The following is a 22,230-nucleotide window of genomic DNA, read 5'->3' as shown; positions in this document are numbered from 1 at the left end:
TAGTAGCATTATTTTGGGGGGGATGCAGATCTCTATAAAGATACAGATTCATATACGGACAGAGAGGGACAACTGAACATTACTATGAAAATCCCTTTAAAATCTTCATACGAAAGAAAGGGCATTAAGGCAAAATGATTCAGTTTAAGTAAAATTGATATACTGCACGGTATGCATATTTTTAACAACATAAATACCCATGTTTCTTTAGTCAAATAGCATAGATTAAAATATATTGGAAACACAACTTGGATAGTTGACCCATTTGTTTACTTTACGGTTAGATAGAAAAGGTCACTTTTAAGGCATTCAAGTTAGCTAGGAAACCTGAAACTTATATTTAGTACATAGAGGCCGATAAAGCATGCAAAACAGCAACCAACAAAAATAAACTAGAGAATGGAAACAGTATTACTTCAAGGAGAAAACTATGTCCAAACTTATACTTCAAATATGTAAACAGTAAAAAAAATGAAGCAATAAGGGGTGGTACTCTGGGAGACAGATTTATCAATTGGAATTTTCACTTTTTAAAGATTTTTCTACCATAAAAGAAAATAACAAAACAAAAAGGCATGAATGTTGACTTATTTATTAAAAGATCCAAATATAAAAATCAAGGATAGATAAAAATGAGGAATGAATATGAACAAGAATACAGAAACCTTAAAATTACAATGCACAAATCAACCACAAATAAAATAAAGATTTTATGATTTGACTAGGTGAGTTCCAGTTGACTTCTATATGACCTCAATATTTTTTTGTGGTGGACAATTGATAAATTAAGAAAAATGTATGTATGTTTTTGAATAAGTAGTAAAACACACAATTTTTAGCACTAAAAAAACGAACCTTAGTAAATCTGAACTTAAAAAATAAGTAAACCTTTTTTTTCTATTAGTAAAAATATTCTAAACAGCCTCCAGAACTGCCTACCTTTGTCCCTCTGTTCTTTCTGACCTGGTTCCTCAGTTACAAGCTGCTGGATTCCTCTCCTTCCTTGTTCAGAGTGAAGCCCCGCCCCCACTTCCTGTTCAGGTCTCTCATCAAGAAAAAAAACCCTTCTAATGCACAGACTGGCTCCTGCTGCCTGCAGGCATGCGCATAAGGCTCTCCACTTATACTACAGGTAGTCGATGTAATGAGAGACCTGAACAGGAAGTGGGGGCGGAGCTTCACTCTGAACAAGGAAGGAGAGGAATCAAGCAGCTTGTAACTCAGGAACCAGGTCAGAAAGAACAGAGGGACAAAGGTAGGCAATTCTGGGAAGCTGTTTAGAGTAATTTTATTAATAGAAAAAAAAAGTATCAAAGGAAGATAAAATGGTTTATGAGAATAAGAAAAAAACCCCCAAAGAACTAGCAAATGTAGGTTTCCTTTTTACTAGGCCCTATTCTAATTATTTAGACCCAGGAATTGACCCAGGAGGAAATTCTGAGTACTTTGGTACCATTATTCAAAAAGGGATCTTATTCTCAGCCTTAAAACTATAGGCCTGGTAGGTGGTAGGAAAGCTATTGGAAGGGATAATAAGAAATATGATACTTAAGTAAATTGCAGATCACAATATGATGAGTTTTTGCCAATATGGTTTCATGTGCACTCTTGTGTCTTTCCAGGTAAATGTGAACACCTTTAATTACTTCTATATGGAGATGAACAGAAACCATAATGTTAGGGTAGCAGTGAATGTGATCTGCTTAGATTTTGCTAAAGTTTTTGATACTGTAATACACAGTTAATTGTACAAGTGCTTGCTAGTTGAGTACAGCAAGGGTATGTCCTTGGTGCTTTGCTTTTAATTTGGTTGTTTGTTTAATTTTGTTGCTTTACTTTTAATTTGGTGGGCATTGTAAGTCCACCTTGAAGAAATATTTGACTGTTGATATGTTGATAAATGCAATTTAATCACTTTGGTATCAAATAACACAAAGGCAAATTATGCACTAAATGGTAGTGTTGGGCCCTTCTTAAGTTAGAAAGGTAAGGGGATTTTTGTAAATTATAAACTGGGTAATTCAATTGAATTAATGTAATTTGACCTCTTTATATGTCCATGGTAAGAGCTCACGTTGTGTATGCAGGGCAGTTTTAGGCTCAGTCCTTAATGTGCAACTAAACTGTGGAACAATAAAACTATGACATTATATTGCCATGGTTTGGGTTGTTTTCTCTGGAGATAAGGTGCTTGTTAGGGGACAGGATTACTCTACAAGCCTGAGGGCCAAATGATCGAATCAATCTGATATTGCCTACATAACAGGGAAACACCTGCTTGTCTGGTGACTCCACCAAATGTGCAGATCTTTCAATGTATGGTCTGCTTTAGACTTGAGGAACTGAACTTTTATTTTAAGCAGAGAAAATATACAAATATATATATATTGGAGGGGTCATTTGGAGGGGTTGAACCTGATAGACCTTTGTCTTTTTTCTAAATTAACTACGTAACTTGTCAGTCTGTCTATCTATCTTTATATCTATTAGTCTATCTAGCCAGTCATATATCACATCAACATATGACAATGATTTTTATGTTTCTTACAGAATACTCTTTGAATATAAGCAAGCACTGTATTCCCAAGGTCAAAACTTATGATAAAATAGTGAGTAACAGTGTTACTGGGAATGATTATGTTATGCATAGTAATAGCATAGTGTAAAACCAACTTGAATTTGTTTACCTTAGTCACGCCGCTGTGAGTTTTCAAACACACAAAGGGGATACATTAATAGATAAAGTTGAAAATTGCCTTTGATGAGCATAATTAAAATATTACAGTAAGCAGTAATATGTGTAAAATTAATTTATTCCCAAAGGAGACATTTCAGGAATCCACTGGTTTTGTGTTAACATGTTCACTGAGCTGTGAAAATGTAGGCATCAGATTTTAATTATAGTCAGCGCTTAGTGAATAAATGCATTGCTGAGCTACGATTTCACCCTTACAAGAAGGCTAGGACAACTGTACACAGCTTGCTAAGCCTTACCCAGCCTGAAGTAGCCTAAAGAGTTGCAAAGCTAGATAGACTGTATGATTTATTACAGCCTGCTTTTAGCAGAACAAATGACTTAACCCTGAAAGTTCCAGTAAGTCTAGAGGGAAGTTATATAGAGGCATTACTACTGTCACTTAATTCCTTGTTCTATAGAAGCAAATGTAAGGTTTGGTGATACCATTGGCTAACTGAGTAAGTAACAATTCCATGCTTTTCAGATGATAGTATATTACATCTGTTCTTTAGGCTTAAAGATGTTACATAATTTTTTTAAATGCAATTTTCTAAAAGCTAGCACAGTACAACACCTTACTATATTGTTCTATAGAAGGCATGCTGTCCTCAGTGAAAGCTGATTTTAAGCTGACAATCAAGTCAACTTTGGAATTGTTCTGGTACCATACCTTCAGGTGTAATGCATGTGCCCACTGTATATGTGCAGATGTGTGCACTCTGTGCTTGGGCAAAGCTGTAGATTATAGTCAGGGTGTAAGACATGGCCAGTCATAGAAAGATGTAGGCAGGACCTTTCTGGGCATGACCAGAAACCTCCTAAAATCACCTTTGTTAGGAAAATGTCTGTGTAGAATAAATGCACATAGATGCTCTATTGAGAATACATTCTTAATATGTGCTATCCATCACCTATGAAATGAGCACATTGATCATGGGCATAACTAGAGAGAAAACAGGTCATCTGACTGCTGGGGGCCCTGGTGATATTCGGGATCCTAACATGACTTTGCTTTGAAACAGAGTACCTTCTTCTAGTTACTCTATAGAACACTATACCGCTAGAATTAATACTTAACCAACAAGTAGTTTATATCTTATTAATTGACCTCTTCACAAATCTTGCCAAAAAAAAGTCACTTTTTAACTTTAAGGCAGTTTATTAAACACAGGGGTGCCCATTTCAGCATATAAAACAAAAATCATAAAATAAATCCTGCCCTCTGGGTGCTACCTTCACACATTTGATGTGGTCCCTCATCAAACTGGGCCCCTTGTGGACTACTGGAATGGATCACCTGGCCTGCCTGTTCCTTCCAGAACACTATAAATAGAAAGCTAAACCCTTGAAACAGAGGAAACATTCTCTTTTCATCAGAATATCCCTTTGAGCTTACATTCCCAACTATGGGCAACTTAAAGGGAAAACTCACCTTTTCAATTCTTTGGACACTTTACCACAGTGCTAATAAATTGGACTGTTGCCTTAACCCATGTGAATGACATTTTTTTTCCAGCAAGAGGGTAGGTATCAAGGGTAAAAGCTACCATGCCAAAGCAGAGATCTAGTATCACTTAGGCAGATGAAGATGTTCTTGGAGGTGGTGAGAAAAGAAGGGGCGTAGTGAACCACACTGTATGGGCTGCTACAACGCGTTTTATATTAATCTAATACAAAGGCTGTTGCCTATATTAGATTTCATTCTATAGAGGAAAATAATATAATTATCATTTTATGTGATTCTGAGGTAACAAAATAGTCTTCTTTATTTGATACAAGAGCCCATACTATATATATTTTGTTTGTCACATAGTCAAAGCCATATCATGTCTTGGCTAGTAATAAAATATCAGTTTTATAGTTTCCTGAACCATGGTCAGACTGGGAAAATAGCTGGTAAAGCCCGGCCCTTGTAGGGCCCCGGTGACCCAGTCTCGAACCCTGTCAGTAGCTTAGCCCTCTACATCACCCCTTAAAGGAACAGTAACACCAAAAAATTAAAGTGTATAAAAGAAATTCCAATATAATGTACTGTTGCCCTGCACTGGTACAACTGGTGTATTTGCCTCAGAAACACTACTATGGTTTATATAAAGAATGCAGCTGTGTAGCCATGGGGGCAGCCATTCAAAGCAGAAAAGGCACAGGCACTTAGCAGATAACAGATAAAACACTACTGTATTCTACAGAACTTATCCATTATCTGCTATGTAACCTGTGCCTTTTCTCCTTTTTTCCAGCTTGAATGGCTGCCCCCATGGCTACACAGCAGCTTATTTATATAAACTATAGTAGTGTTACTGTAGCAAACACACAACTTTTACCAATGCAGGGCAACAGCACATTATATTTCTTTTACTTTACAACTCTTGAATTTTTTGGTGTTACTATTCCTTTAAGAATATGTTGCAAGTTATAGAATGGGATGCATGCAACACTGCGTGTGCACAGGGGGGGGGCTGGATGAATTACTCCTGTGGGTTGGGAAGTTAGCACAGGGATGGGGAGCGCCCAAGGTGGCAGCCTTGATGGGCACCAAACACCCCAATCTGACACTGTATTGAATTGCTGACATAGATGCTGCCAACGTGTGGTCATATTTGTTCTTCTGTCTTTGTTCACACCCTTTTCCAGTTGTAAATTGACTATACCTCTGATAGCAGATATACCAGCTTACTGATATTTGTGCCAAAATAAGTATGCAAATGCGTACTGTAAATAAAAGTAAAAGATCAGATAGTTAGTTTGCCATGTACAGTGGTAGCGCCTTTTTATCTGAGCTTAACACTTTGATGTATTCCCTTGATCAGACTTCTCAGAGCTGTGTAGAGACAAGATGCTCTTTATTTCAAGACTTGTTAATACGCCTTATACAACATGGCTGCTTATGTTGTTGAAATAAATGAATAGGAAATGAGAACTGTTAGAAGCGAGAAAAGCAAACACGTTTCCTACTTTACTTACTGAATTCAGTTTATGAAGTGTCTGAATTAAGAGATGGGAAGACAAGTATGTGGTGCTTCCTTGTCAAACTTGGTCATTTTTAGCAACAGCAAGTGCTAGTCTTATGGGTTATTATTCTTCATGTTTCAACTGGTATCACATGTTTCAGGAGGATTATGTTTAGAAATGGCACTGTTTTTTGGGTAGAAATTTGGATGTAAAAGTTAGACCATTGTGATGTTTGTATAATGACGTTTGTACACCTTTTCATTTCATATCCCTGTTTTTAACTAACATAAATGTAGTTTTTTAAGTAAACTATCTACAAGAAGAACTAATACTGATTCTGCTGGGGCCCTGGATTAATGTGTATGCTTTTGAAAAGTGATTCTGGGGGACTCTTATGTCTCACAAATTTGTTTTTATTAAACACAGTGAACTTAGTTGCAAATACTGGTCTTCAAACTCAAATAAGTATCTTCAAACACAAATAAGTAATAGGCTACCACATTCAGTGTGTTTTGGTGGCAGCCTTGACACTTTAGTTTGGTGTACTTCATGAAATAGAGATTTTTAACGGACAAGGAAAGGTTAATATAAATTAAAAGTAAGTCTAAAGGCATTCTTTTTAAGTACTTACTGCATATCTAAATTCCCAGATCCCTGCTTGCTTCTCTGAGATATGGTGCTGGCAGCCTACAGCAGTGTGAAGACTACAGTGACATCACTGAAATCTCTCTTCCCTTCCTGTAGGCTGCCAGCGGCAGCCTTCCTATTCTCTGAGCATGTGTGTAACTTGATCCTGTCTCCTGTTCTGAGCTACACATGCCCACCAGCCAATCAGAAGCTGATCTGCCAGAGGGGAGGGGGGGAGGGAATGAAACACATGTGCAGTATAAAGCAAGGAGGGAAAGGAAGGGAGAATACCTTTTTAAAGATGGCTGCCTGTTCAAGAAAACAGAAAATGTGAAGTAAGTGTGAATATTTGATTAGATGAGCCAAAAGTGTGGCGTTTTTACTAAACAATAGGAGGACTATTGGGCAGTAACTTTTTAAATTTTGACTTGCATTCTCCTTTAAGACAAAAGTATGTACCCCCTAGGATCGAGGGTAGTATAAACTAGATTCCAGGGTCCCTAAAGAGTCAGTATTACTTATGGCTAAGGCATGCTTTTCATACTGGCCCCAAGTAGTAGCTGCCAAAATGTTCAAGAGGAGTTGCCATAATTTGCATTCATATGGTGTCAGTGGGTACAGTAGCTCAGTGTCAACATCAGTGGGAAGTGACCCAGGACTAGAGTGGGGAATTTAAACCACTAGTACCAAGTATTGATAATCATAACATTTGGGGTGCCATAGGCCTTAGGGTGATAAACATAATTTAAAAGACCAAACTGATAACAGACCATCATGCAAAACTACATAGATCTATAAAACTGTACAAATGTAACTTCACAGTGCAACAGGTTGTGAGCTTCTAGTACAGCAAATGCAGGTGCAGAATTTCCCATTACCCAGTCTGCAGTGTCTGCTGCGCAAATAGCTGTGAAGTTCGTTATAATTAGAGTATTTTCTTTTCATAGAAGATTGACTTTCTCTGGAGATCAATTAGCCTGCCTCTCAGTTAAAATGCGAGCAGAGAGAGAGTTTAACCTGCATATTGATTGATGTTTAAACGCTATTGAGACTGGCATAATAGAGTGTAATGTAGGCTGCGTCCCACTGTTAATATTTCATGATATAGATTTTCTCATATGTCATATGATGTGACACTTTAAATGAGTTGAATGCAGAACCCAAAACACTTGTCTATGAGTTACGGCAAGAATTTTCTTACCATGAATACCATTATTTACAGGCAGCATTTATTCCATTCTTTGTCTGCAGTGGAATCCAGGGATTTTGTTTAGCTAAAAATCACTGGATTTAAGTATTCAACACTGATTTTTTTTTGCCTCTTTGAACAATCAGATTAGAAGCCTTTTCCCATCTGAATTTTTCTTCCTTTGTGTCCATAACTGACAGTATGTTTTATACTTAGTAACTCTATTTTGCAGAAAAGTGTGTTACTTACAATTATATGTTCATATGAACTATTTTGTAATTTTTGATTTCCCATCCTCTCTCTCTTCAGTCATGTAATCATGCAAATTTACTCTCACAGTCTGATGACGCTAATTGCATCATCAAGATACATCTCTCACCTCCATTAGCGGCACAAAGGGCAGAGTCTGCCTTTTCTCTGTACACAAAGACAGTGCAGGGGGAGCTGATTATTTAGGCTGATTTACCCTCTTGCTCCCAGATGCGTAGGCATACAGCCTTCAGTTTTAGCAGACTTAATGGAATCACATGACTGAACTAGATTTATATACAGTTAAAACCCAATTCTAGTATAAATTAATTTGTATTAAAGGCTTCATTGGTTTGTTAAACATCTAGATTGTAAGCTTTATGGGGCAGGGACCTCCATCCTCTTGTCTCTTTGACTCTTATTGCAACTGTACTTTGTATTTATTTGTATTTATTGTTATAATTTGTATTTATCTATTATTATTTTAATAACCACCTGTTTATATTACTCTTTTCTACTGTACAATGCTGCGTACATATGTAGTGCTTTATAAATAAAGCTATACATACATACATAAAGTATTATTTTTCATCTAAATTTCATCTGCCACTTAGCCGACTGGTTTTCCAGTTTGTCCAGATCCCCATGCATGTATGGCACCTCCAGGATGGACTTCATCATTTTGCATCTTCTGCAAATACAGATACATTGCTTAAAATCAGTGGGCTGATTTATTAACTTTAAACATTAGTGATTATTTTCTCTTTCATTTCTTTTTGCCACAGAAACTTTTTGTGTTCTGATAAGGTTTTTTTTTTGTCATTTCCCCCCCTTACCTTTTAAATATATTTTATGTTTTCTTTGTCGAAAAAATCCTGAAACTAAACCTACTAAACCTTGAGAGCTTCTATAGAAGTCACTGGGAGGTGCATTTGCATTTAAGCTATATTACATTTGTAAACATCACTGGAAAAATGCAATCTTTGTTGCAAGATTTTAGCATGGGACTTTCTTTCTTTCTTTCCCTTTCCATTGTTTGCCTTAATAAACAGTTCTTAGTGTAGAATAAGCGATTTAAGTCTTTGAGAATTTGTAGTTAGCAGGACTGTGTCAAACCTTCTGCACTACAGCTCAGAGGAAAAAAAGGCATCCTCTCGGGGACTGTATATAAAAATATGTGGCAGAGATTTCTGCTGAAAATAACCCAACTGATCGATACACATCTGGATCTGTGCCATTTTTCTTGTGTTAATTTGTGTTCACCCAGCTCCCCGATGATAACGCTTCGTGCTTGGTGTATACCGCTAAGCAGTTTCTGGAAAGAAGGGCCTGTCAGGCTGATCTCATCTCCCTGGGATTGGCACAGCTACAAAATAAATTCATGAATAAGCACAAATCACATACACTGGGGACTGCAGAATAAAATCGATTCACCATCATGAAAAAGTGACCACATTTATTTCATGGCCAATTATTTTTCTGCTGGCCATTAGTGGTCTTCTTCATATTTTCTTCTCCTGGTTTTTCTGTAATTATGTAAACAATATGATGTTGTAAATGCTAAGTTTACTGTGTGGATATATGGGCTGCTAGTGGCGTTTTTGTATGATAATTTATTTGGTATTTTGGCCACTTAGCTCATAATAATGTAGATTTGACAGAGTACTGTAATGTGCCAGTTAACATGTTCTATAGATATAATCTCTATGGCTGTTCCATATTAACTTTGCAGCTTGCCTTACTATTTTTTTTAACCCTTTACAGAAACAGGCATTTAAAAGTGAGATTTTATAAATGTAGGCAATCTGTCTTACCAAGTACAGACATGATAGTTGGAAGTCACTGGGCAATGCTTATGTGATGCAGACTTATTTATTATATTAACTTTGTAGTTAGCTTTAGTTTACTGAAGGACTTTTGATCCTTTGCAGTTTTACCCCACAATATTGGGGGCTGTATTTTGTACAGAAAGGAAGAGGAAATAGGAGCAATGTAATCACAATCCTTCAGGCTTCTTAAATCGTTAATAGGTTTACACTATGGGGACAGGGGAAGGAATCTCTTACTTTAGAAATTGGAGTTTAATTAATCATTACACTGATTTACTTAATTATGGAACTTGATCATTTTTATGCTGTTAGGATATCTTTCTGGCATGTGGTTAGTTCTAATGCTAGTAATTTCTGGAACCGATTTTCAGATCAATGTAAAAAATCCCAACATGGCCATCCTTTCTTCTTACCTGACACATTTCTTGGCCTTTATCACCTCCGTTTTTCTCAAGATTTTCTTTATCTCAGTAAAACTCTTATGTACTGGATTATTGAAGAACAAAATTGTACTGCAATTTCTAAATTGGGGCTTGCCAAAAAGGAAAGAACTACCCTCTTTTAGTATAGGAAAATATTTTGTTGGTCCCTGCTCCTGTTGACTGCCACTTCTTGCTATAGCTTATTATCCAAAAGCTTATTATTCAAACCTACTCCTAGGTCCTTTTCCATTAATGGTTCATCTGTCTTTGTCCTATTAAGGGTAAAAATAGTCTGCATAAGTTTAAATCCCAAGTGTGTAACCTTACATTTACTGACATTGAATCCCATCTGCCACAAGATCCCTTTGCAAGGATGAAACTTACAGGCTGGATTCAGATGTTCTGCATAGTTTTATGTCTTTAGCAAACTCAGTAATGAACAACATAAATAATGTTGGGCCAGTACAGCACCCTGTGCCATGTTAAACTGTAGTCTTAATAAAGAATATACCACTGAAAACTGCTCATCTATAACATCCTTCAGACAGGTCCTTATACATGTACTAAAGTATTTGTACATGTATAGGGACCTGCCTGAAGGATGTTGTAAATGAGCAGTTGTCCATGGGTAAGCAAAGTTTTGACACAATATAAGTATCTGTCTACTTTATCTACTTCAGCTCTGCAGTCCAATTTCTTACAGACTTCATAAAAAACAATGTAAAAGTACTTTTGTTTGACATACTCTATAATTCATAAATCCATACTACGTATGTTCCTATTCTTCAGGACATAATATTGAATGTTGGTTCTTAACAATTTAAATCATTTAAATAAATAAACTCCCCCACAACAGGTGTCAAACTCCTACCAACCTATAATTTTCAAGTTCAGACAATACACATAATATTCAAATGACATTGATCACATCAGTAAATTTTTCCTAGCTGTGGGCCATTGGTCAATTAGAATTTTAATTCTGAGAGATCAACATGAATTGTATTTCAAAACAATGTAACAGATCCCCCAGAGATAAATGATTGCCCAGTTAAATTGGAAGTGATGATTTGGCTAGCCATGTCAATACCATGTGTATGGCCATATTTAGTTGACTACAGCCTAAATGTAAAAATGATAGTTGGCCCCTTTATTAATGGCAAAGTCCCCATGCCCCCATGTACTACCAGTGCCCTATTTCTACCTCCTCTATCCCCAATGAACATTAGGTTTCCACTTGGTACGTGAGTTTTTTTTTTTTTTTGTCTTTTTAAATATATCCTTATAGTTCAGTATAATGTGCCAGACTGATGCCTCCAATTAATTTTCAGTTTGCAAATAGTCTTATGCTCTATTGCCTTTGTAATGTTCAAGTGACTATCATCTGCTAATTTCTCATAGCTGGATCACCAGTGATTATCTCTGATCTGTTACTACACCACTGCCCTTAATGACTGCAATTGCTTACATCAATATGTTTCCTTAAAGTCTTTAATATGCATTGTGTCAGAGCCAGGTATTGAAAGACACCACTTATCTTGGTTATCTAGTAATGTGTCATACAGGTTTTATTTTCTATTGATTTTATCTTGGATTGACATTAACTGTGTTGTTAACCTTTGTAAACAACAGGGACCAAGCTGTGCATCATGTTAACAGGATGGTTTTATGGCTTCCAAGCTGTTGACCTAGCTCTATAAAGCAACTGATGGCAGATCCCTGTGTTCTGCACGTTTTGCGGAGTATTTGTTCTAGAAAAAAAAATGTTTTTTCTTTTAGTTTTACTCAGATCTTTCCTCTTTGTATTAAGGTTTCATAATTCTCAATTGCTCATTCTTACACCCAAATAATTTATTATTGTGCATTATACTTCATTAAGCCAACTCAAGTCATTAGTCCATCAATTGACAAACAGATTGTAGCATTATTTTTAATCATTTTTGTGCAACATGAGTGCACTGAACACATGTAGCAATCATCCTTTACCCTTTAAAGTGAAATTCAAGGTTGCAATGAGTTCTGGGTGCTATTGTATTGATACAATATCTCATTTCCATTACTTTTACACTCTTATTTAATGTGACAACTGCAGAAGAAGTCATTTACCAATTAATTTAGTAGACAGCCTACTGCTGCAATACCTCTGGGTTTTAATATATATATATGATAATAGACAAAGCATGCTTAGGACTGTTTACTTATGGGAATAAGTCAAAAGGGATTCTGGGAACAAATTCCTTAAGGCTCTTAGAGGAGTCCCATTTATATGGGTTTATCCTATAGGCTAAACTTACCCACTGGGTTTTTAAAGCAGAAGCCAGGATAATAGCTGATCAGATTCCCAACTACAGACCGGTTTCATCCTTCTTGGGGCTCATCAGTGTAGTGCAGGGTTTTCTGATCACAAATACTTAAGCTGGAATATGGCCTCACTCAAACTAACATATGCAAACATACATATATTTATTATCTTATCCAAAAAGTGACTGTCCAGACTAGTAATATATAAAAAAAACAAGTATATAAATTATTTCAAAATAGTTCCTATAAACAGTTGCAAACTGGAGTCAGGCAGGGGGAATGTTGTTGTTGTTGGTATTGTTTTTGAATTACTTAGCTTTTTGTTCCCCGACTCTCTGATTAGGAATTTCAGCAACTATCTGCTTGCAAGATTCCAATTTATCCTAGTAAGCAGGCAGTAGTTTGAATGAGTGACTGATATATAAATAGGAGAAGCCTACTATCTGTTTAAGCTCTAATAAAAAGAGTGGAAAGAGCAGGATGGGTTTAGTTTGTACCCTCGCAAAGTAATAAACATGGCAATTTGCTTAAAAATGCAGTGTTAGCTTCAATTGTCTATGTTGGTCTGTGATAGTGATTTCAAAATCTATTAGGAAATGTTTAATAGACACTTGGGTGTATTATGTTTAAAGTGTTTTGGTGACATGATCTCAAAAGGAAATAACATTATATTAATTATTATTAATGATGCCTCAGAAGAGCACAGTGAACAGAGGATCTACCATATGGCCATAGCTTGCTTCATTAAAAGACTACGCTTTATTTTGATCTCCTCTATTTATTTTTCTCATTGGGGACATATTTCTTTAATTGTTGTGTTCATTTTCTCATGTCTAATTGAGAAAGATTCCAGATGGACTAAATCTTCCAAATTCAGTATACACTGGGAAGTGTTACGGACCATTTATTTGCTTATTAACAGTATCAATGGTTGAAGAACTTCTTTATGTACGAACAGAAATCAACTCAGATTTAACCTGAGCTGCTACTGGTCACAGCATGACATCCATCAAAAATCGCATCAATGGTATTTAGAAAAATAAACATTTCATAGATATATTTTTATTTTTTTTAATTTAAAAGACAGGTTCAAAGCTAGAGGTTAAGAGAGTTCAGTGCAATCATGTTTGCTGGCTGTTATTGGATAGAACACACATTTCCAACATTGCATCCTGGATTTAGATTCTTTCTTTATTCATTTGTAATTTACAAAAATGTTTTCAGATGTATTCTTTATTACTAAGATTGTCTAGTCTGCTTTCATTTCCTTCTCTTTTATTCTAGTGTAGAAATCAACAAGGAAGCTACATTAAAATAAGGCATTATCTAAACAAGTTTCTTTTTTATTGAATATGGCACCAGAAGTATATAAAATCTAAAACAATATGTCCCCACTATACCCAAAGACATTACTTTCTGTGGCTCCTCTCTAGCACCTGCAAAATTACTAAACCAAGAGTTGATTAAGATACTTATTTAGACAAGAAGCAAAGCTCTGTATCATCTGAGAAAAATGTAGAATTTAAATATTTAAAAAAATAATATAATTATATAATTAAAATCATAATATAATTGAATAAAATAATTGCATTCAAATATAAAATAAATACAGACATGAAAATAACACAGTTATGTCATATTTGTATTATCTCACAGGAACTGCAAAATTAGGTTCAAAACCATGGGTATTAGTCTGTTATTAATCCATAAAAAGACCTGCCACTGTTTGGTGTTACACTATACTTTCCTCAAACACTGTTTTTCAACATAAACGTATACTGTAAGTACAAGGCTATATTTCCCCTTGTATTTTCTCTACTTCGATTCGTTTGGCTGATGGATTCTAATCACCTGCAGTATAAGACTTTTTGGAGCTGCCCATGATTGGATTCATACCATAGGGACAGCAGCTACCTAATAACCTTAAAAACACATTAAGAACATGCTAATCAGTGTTTACTTGACAAACCAGTCAACCATGTAGATTTTCTGCAGCTGCTGCTTCTTGAATAATTCCCAGCATGCCTTCAGTTAGTAGGCATCAAAATGGCAGAGGATATACAATTGCTTCAATGTGTCGTAATAAAAAGATCAACATTAAAGACTCTTGTATTTTTGATTGGAAATCCTATATAATAATCATTAAAATGTAATGTAATAAATTGTGTCATTCTGGTTCCCTTGTAGCTTTTATCATACAGTATATCTTTGTTGTTAGGCTTTATTTATGTCAGGGTTTTAAAGGATGTTTGGTATGTTTTGGGCTTCTGTACCCTGACCCCCCCAAGGCAACTACAGCCTCTTTCCTTATCTTCTTTCCTGATGATTCACAGCACAAGCTCTGGGCGGCTGTTGGCTTAGGGACCCACTTACAATATACTGTATATAGAATATAAATATCATAATACAAGGTAATTATTTCAAGATTTTCATTACATGTCAGCTCAGAATCCAGTCCAGTTTGCATCAACCTGTAGCATCAGCTTCTATGACAGCCTAATTGACTGCTTAATGATTTGTGATGACCCCTAAGCTAAGCTTCTTAACAGCAGCCCAGAGAGCATGTGAATGTCACTGACTCCTAACAAAATCCAAGATGGTGACCCCCTATGGAAAACTTTAAATGCCTGAATCATTACTGTTATAGAGCTTCTGAAACTTCAGACTGGTGCAATAAGTTCAGTGAATAAAATATGATGGCATTTCTACCAGTATTTGTCTTGGTACTGTTTTTTTTCTATGCAGTACTCCTGACATTAGAGTCACCCTCTAGAGCAGGCCAGATAGTATCCTAGGTAGTGATAAGCAGAAATCTGTTCCATTTCACTTTGCAGAAAAATTTGCAAAGCAACAAAAACTTGCAAAGCCCATTGAAGTTAAGGAGCATTTTTTTGCTGTGAATTTTTCATTTGCACTGTGACTTTTTCAGTAACATCCATACCTGGCAAAAAAAAAAAAATTGCTAATCACTAATCCCAGGCACTAAGGTTGAGACACCCATGTTAAGCAGAGCTGGCAGCTTTACATCTTGTTAATTAAATCTACAACCAGTGGGTCAAGACAGAGTTTAGTTCTCCTTTAAGGCCAGCACAATTTAGACAACTAAGTTTCAAATAGCTTTCTTCACAAAAGATTAATCAGTGTGAAGGATAGCAAGCAGACAGCCGGGAGTCCCCATACACGGGCCGATTGTAGCTGCTGATAATGGTCCCTTGGACCGATTCGGCAGCTTATCGGCCCATGTATGAGCACTACCGACTGGCCTGGCTGACCGATATCTGGCCTGAAATTGGCCAGATATCGATCGGGCAGGTTAGAAAATTCAGTCGGATCGGGGACCGCATCGGCTTGTTGATGCGGTCCCCGAACCGACTGCCCCATTGCCGCCGTTAGAATTCGATCATTTGGCCCCAAGGCCAAACGATCTAATTCGCCTACATGTTACCTGATATCACCCACCTGTAAGTGGGGATATCGGTTGAAGATCCGCTCGCTTGGCGACATCGCCAAGCGATCGGATCTGCCCATGTATGGGCAGCTTTAGATAGTGGTGTGTATAAGTATTTGTTTTATTTGGTTATTTTCTTTCCATCCTAATAAATTGTAATACTTTTTTTTAATTTTCAATAATCCTAATTTATTTAAATTAAATATACATGTACTATATATATATTGGTATATATGTTTCTGTGTATTTTTTTTCTATGTACTTCACTTATTGTCTTCCAGTAACTTTTACCTTTTGGTACCTTGAGCTCTCAAGGCCCTCAGTAAATCCATAATTTATTATGCAGATTTGACTCTGTTTTTGCCAAACTGGATTATTAGAATATTGACTTATATTTGCTAATGTCATCTTTGTTCCTGTAGGAGGCATCTTTGAGCATCTGGAAGGACCCACAGGGCAACTTGTAAGTGCAGAAGAACAAGCCTTCAGGTTTTCAGCAAGCATTATCAACAGAAACCGAACGTTGCTGCCAAATACAACATTAACCTATGACATTCAGAGAATTAATCTGTACGACAGTTTTGAAGCCAATCGGAAAGGTAAGTGCAACATCTACATCCTCAAAAATACACACATACACATAAAAAGTATCTAACAGTCATTTACATTGTAATATATTTCCGTTACATATATGCATTTGATAAACACATTTATTATAATGGAGTCATTGAGATCTCTGTATGGTTAGTCCTGGTTGTTTGGAGAAAATCCCAACCCTTTGAATGGTTAGATAACATTGCCTTTGTGGTACATCTATTTTGCAGCCTGTGACCAGCTTGCTCTTGGAGTAGTTGCCATCTTTGGCCCATCTCATAGCTCCTCATCAAACGCAGTTCAATCTATCTGCAACGCACTGGAAGTGCCACACATCCAGGTCCGATGGAAGCACCACCCGCTAGATAACAGGGACTCATTCTATGTTAACCTGTACCCAGACTATGCTTCTCTCAGCCACGCTATACTGGACTTGGTTCAGTTCCTCAAATGGAGGTCAGCCACAGTTGTGTATGACGACAGCACAGGTACCGTATGATAATACAAGAAAGTTACTTGTTTATTGGGGATAGAAACAAAAATGTAAAATGTAAATATGTGTATAGTAGGAATATTAGCAATATTATACCACTGTCAGGTACATGTTACCACACAGAAGCATAAAGAGACAGTTAAACAGTAGAAAAGAAATATGTCAATGTACAGATGATATTTTCTTTGCAAACTGCAAATAAAATATTTCTTTAACCCTTTCCCTGCCAATGACGTAGCTCCTACGTGCTGGCATAAAAAGATGTCAAACTGTGATTCTGACTGCAGATATCACTAGGAAAAAAAAAACATTGATTTTAGGTTTTTTGGGGATTTTAGCAATTTTATTGCATTTCACATTGTTCTTTGTTACTTGTCTTTGCACATGGACATTTTGTCTGCTGTATTTCAATTTGGGTGCCTCTATACACCACATAGTTTGGTAAATCTATGCATATAGGGCATCAAACTGTTCAGTAGACCCCTGGCATTCATATTTAGAGTGTTTTATGTTGGTACATTATGAAATGTGGGGTAAATAATGGGCCAAAATGCAAGCTTTGTGACGATTTTCAGAAATATTATAAAAACTATTCTGTTAAGCATAGCTTTGTAGTTTGGTAGTTTGAAGTAGAAAGATGTATTTACCCATTTTTGTTTTGTCAGAATGTGTATTTTTGGAAAATGTATGGTTTTCTAGGGTCTCCATACTGTTAGGGGGTCTTATGGCACATAATACACATACCGGGTGCAAAAACTGCACGAGCTGGAGTGTCATTTGTGAAAATTCATATGCCCTATTTTTATTTGGGTGCCCCTGTACACCACATAGTTTGGTAAATCTATGCATATAGGGCATCAAACTGTTCCGTAGACCTCTGGTCTCTCTGTTACTATTTGGGGTGAATTGCCTTTGTATGCAAGAAATTGTGTGAGATAAATGTGTCAAATTGCAACATTTTTAGGCAATTTTCTGAAATGTCATAGAAACCACTAACTTTAGGAAAGCTTTGCAGATTGATACTTTGGTGTAGAAAGGACTCTTTACCCATGTTGGATTTGTCAGATTGTGTACTTTCCAAAAATATTTTCAGGGTTTTCAGGGGTCACCCTACATTTCTGCAGTTTCTATCCCACATAAAACTGCCATGTGGTTATGAATTAGGTAAAGGTAAGCCATGAAATTAGTGTGCACAAGGTATATTTTGGGGTCTCTAAGTGCCATGTGCTTTGATAAACCAATGTACAGTGGGCATCAAACTGTTCAGTAGACCTCTGGGGTTCATATTTAGGGTGTTTTATCTTGGTACCTAATGACCTATAGAAAATAAGATGCTGCATATTGGAAGTTTTGAGGTGATTTTTGGAAATGTCATAAAAATCAGCAAACTTAGGAAAGCTTTGTGGCTTGGTACTTTGGAATATCCATTTTAGATATCAGGAAATGTGTACTTTCCAAAAATATATGGCTTTCTGGGGTGAGCATACTTTTTTCTAGCTTTATCCCACACAAAATGATGTAAATGCGTTGATTTTGCAGAAGCTGAAATGACAGATCATATGGGGGTATATTCACATTGGGGCCCCTACATGCCACATTCTTAGGTAAGCCTATACATATTGGGCATCAAACTGTTCAGTGGACCCTTGGCGTTCATATTTAGGGTGTTTTCTCTTGGTACCTAATGATATGTGGGAGATAAGATACTATAGACTGGAAGCTTTGAAGCGATTTTTAAGAAATTTCTGATCTACAATATTACAGGAATGGCTCCTGTCCTACAAAGTAACCAATTTATACAAATGGTATAATGCTTCTGTAGCAAATGCATATTTTGTTTCAAAAGCAGGGCAATAATAATTTAGTATCCTGTGTATAATTGAATAAGCAGATCTTTCTTTATTTGGTATTACCGATTATTTACATAGCTAACAAAAAAGTTTTTTTTTTTTTAAATTAATGTAATGCTTATTATTATGCTTATTATTATGTTACATGTTCTTCAAAAAAAATTTAATTATTCACATCATTCCTTGCTCCAGCGAAGCTTACAAGCTAACTAATCTAAAATTACTTCAGATCTAACAATTAATATGAGGTGCAAATCAATTTGAACTAATGCCAAAAAGTTCCAACAAAATTAAGATTTATTTGGTACCAATTGCTCTCTTGGGTAAACAACAATATATTTAATTTCAGTATTTGGGGGTGCTTATAAAATATTCAACCACTGCTTTAAGTTAAAGGGAGCATAACCCTTTCATAAAAGTAGATTGCAATGCAATGTGCAAAGTACTAAAAAGGCCATTATTTGCACTTTGGTCACTGTGTGGCTCTCCATTACCCAGATGAAGACTTGCTACTAACTTCACAAATACAGTGTTGACTGTGTTAGTCAGGGTTGTACTGGTGAGGGGCAGGAGGGGAGAGGCACATAGGCATCCCCAAAGCTGCCCCTAACTTGTGCATCATTAGAATGCACAAGTTAAGGAGTGGAAGGAGGTGCTAGACAGGCCTGGCTTGTGGCCCCTAAAACTTCTCTCTGCTTTCTTGATTAACAATACAGCTTTACAGAGTAGAGTTTACCATTCCCAGGGAAGCAAGTGCTTGTTAAGTGAGCACTAAGGGGCATGATTTTGTATCTCTTTTCACTCCACCTATTACTTACACCCCAGAGAATGCAAAATCACCCTTACTGTCTCCTTTGCACCCTCTGACTCTCAAAGTAGGCATCCCAAAGGTAATCAATCACCCTACTGGAGCTACATATATGTAACAGAATACCCTGCATTAAAAACAAAAACCTTTATTACTTTCAGTGACAATTATGTAAAATGAGAAGAGTAAGTGTAAATAGAGAAGGAATGATTTTCATCAGAGTACCTTTTTATATGACCTGGGCCTGAACTACAGCTGCAATAATGCTTTAACCTTTAATTATAAACTGGAAATTGTACGCTAGAAAGCTTAAAGTAGGATAGTCTTGCTAATTGCTAAATTTGTATTTATTGAGAATGAGAATCAAATTTCTTAAACAATGTGTTTCCCCTAGGCCTTATTCGTCTACAGGAGCTCATCATGGCCCCTGCCAGGTACAATATCCGCCTGAAAATTCGGCAACTTCCCCCAGAGTCTGAGGATGCTCGTCCCCTTCTTAAAGAGATGAAGCGAGGCAGGGAATTCAGAATAATTTTTGACTGCAGTCATACTATGGCTGCCCAAATACTCAGACAGGTAAGTGGTCCAAGGCCCTTGTTTTGACATAGATTAGGATGGTTTATGCCACCTCAAAGCAGGCCAACACATTACATTAAAAAGTATGAACAAATAATAAAACATATTAACGACTAAAGCAAATAAAGTACTATCTAGTATAAAAAAGGACATTAACTTGAGGGATGAAAACATAATTTAGCCTCTATATAAGTCCTGTTAAGGCCTCGCCTTGTGTATGCAGTGCAGTTTTGGGTTCCAGCCTGCAGAAGGATATTAATGAGCTAGAGAGAGTACTAGTAAAAGGAGTGGGGGATTTAAACTAGGATAGCCAAAGTTAGGGTAGGGTTGCTTTCTCTGCAAAAAAGGTGATTGTGAAGTGCCATGATTACAAGTTACGGTTATGAGAGGGGGATCTTTTTCGCCATAGAAAATATCAACACACCAGATGTCAGCCCTATAGTAACAGAGGGGCTTGGAAGATTGCTTAAACAAGCATAGTATCCAAGGCATTGTCATACTAAATTCTACAATAAGTATTAATGTTGGTATATAAAAATTATATATGTGAGTATATAGATAGGTCAGTAAGAGTGTGTATATATACTTTTGGAGGGGTTAAACTTGATGTACTTTGGTCTTTTTTCAACTCAGTTAATTGTGTAACTATGTAACTGTATGTTTAAACAATTAAGAACAAAAAGCATCAAATATCTTGTTCAGAGCCCAACTTTTCAGAAACAGTTTACAGACATTTACAATAGTTTTAAGTAATATTTTACAAAGACTGATTTATTTTTCGCATTAACATAGTTGGCTGCTTTTATTCAAAGACCTTGTGAGAGTATTTGTTTTTAATATGCTGAATGTCATTCATTAACAAGCATTATACTCCATCCTTCTTACACGCCAGCATGAGTTTAATCAATACTGAACACAGAGGATTCCCAAACCATGTTGTTTAATCCTGTAATTGTTTATTGCCTTTAGTATTTTACTCCCCTTGGTATTTAACTGCTTATGTGGATTAAAGACTGCTACCTGTAATGACCCAATAATATTATCAACTCTCTGTAAAGAAAACATGTTCTAGGTCTCACAAACATTCCATTATCTAACATTTTATACAACAATGTACCCATTCATATTTTATTCTAAATGTTAGTGTTTTTTCTCACTCCAAATGTATTAAAGTCAATAGGCATTTTTCTCAAATTTTTTGTCTTGCTAAATGCATTGAAGTCAATGGAAGTATTTTATTTTCCTCACTTCAAATGCATTAGTAATGGATGTTTTCTTCTCAGTTTTTTTCTTGTGCCAAATGTATTAAAGTCAATGGGTGGTTCTTCTCCAATTTTTCTCATGCCATATACGTTATGGTCAATGGGTGTTTTTTTTCTCCAGTTTTTTTCTCATGCCATATGTGTTAAGGTCAATGGGTGGTTTTTCTCTAGTTTTTTCTCACTCATGTGCGTTAAAGTAGATGGATGTTTGTTTCTCAGGTCTTCCTAATTGCATTGAAGTCAATGGAAGTATTTTATTTTCCTCACTTCAAATACATTAATAATAGATGTTTTATTCTCGTGTTTTTTTTCTTGTGCCAGATGCATTAAAGTCAATGGGTGTTTTTTCTCCAGTTTTTTCTCACTCCAGATGCATCAAAGTCAATGAATGTTTTTCTCATGTCAAATGGACTGGAGTAAATAGAAGTTTTTTTCTGTATTTTTTTCTCACTTCAAATGCATTGAAGTAAATAAAAGTTATTCTCAAGTTTTATTCTCATGCCAAAGGCATTAAAGAAAAAAATATTGCATCTTCTGCTTCTTCACCGAAAAAGAAGCATATTTGCAATATACTTTAGTTAGAAAATCTACTGTACTGTTTCTTTAAAATAAGCAATCTTGTGCAGATGAGTTTACTGTTTTTCTCTTCTCCCTCTGGAAGCTGCATGCAGAAATCCTTTGACGGCTGGGCGGCCAGAGTAGTGAGTGCTGCTCTGCATTAGGGCTAGGAAGCAGAGCAGTCCTAATTATCAATGGACATTTTTTTCTCATGCCAAAGTCAATAAAATATATGGACATTCTTTTCTTAAATTTTTTCTCTCTCTAAATGCATTGAAGAAAATTTGTTGCTGTTTTGCTGAAAAAATTTACATGAAATTTCATTGTGAATCCATGCC

At 36.1% G+C, this 22,230-nt stretch overlaps 1 protein-coding gene across 1 annotated transcript in view; it reads left to right on the top strand.

Annotated features, from left to right (window-relative positions):
* Positions 1-22,230, top strand: part of grik3 (glutamate receptor, ionotropic, kainate 3) — a 254,320-nt gene that overhangs the window by 116,364 nt on the left and 115,726 nt on the right. The window contains exons 2-4 of the mRNA XM_031896913.1: positions 16,174-16,350; positions 16,576-16,833; positions 19,891-20,072. Of these exons, the coding sequence (XP_031752773.1) occupies positions 16,174-16,350; positions 16,576-16,833; positions 19,891-20,072 (617 nt within the window). The remainder of the gene's footprint in view (positions 1-16,173; positions 16,351-16,575; positions 16,834-19,890; positions 20,073-22,230) is intronic.

The sequence above is a fragment of the Xenopus tropicalis genome, chromosome 2 (genome assembly GCF_000004195.4).
Source record: "Xenopus tropicalis strain Nigerian chromosome 2, UCB_Xtro_10.0, whole genome shotgun sequence".
In the NCBI taxonomy this organism is placed as follows: Eukaryota; Metazoa; Chordata; class Amphibia; order Anura; family Pipidae; genus Xenopus; species Xenopus tropicalis.
The sequence above is the reverse complement of the archived record's forward strand: the minus strand, read 5'-3'. Positions and strand labels throughout refer to the sequence as shown.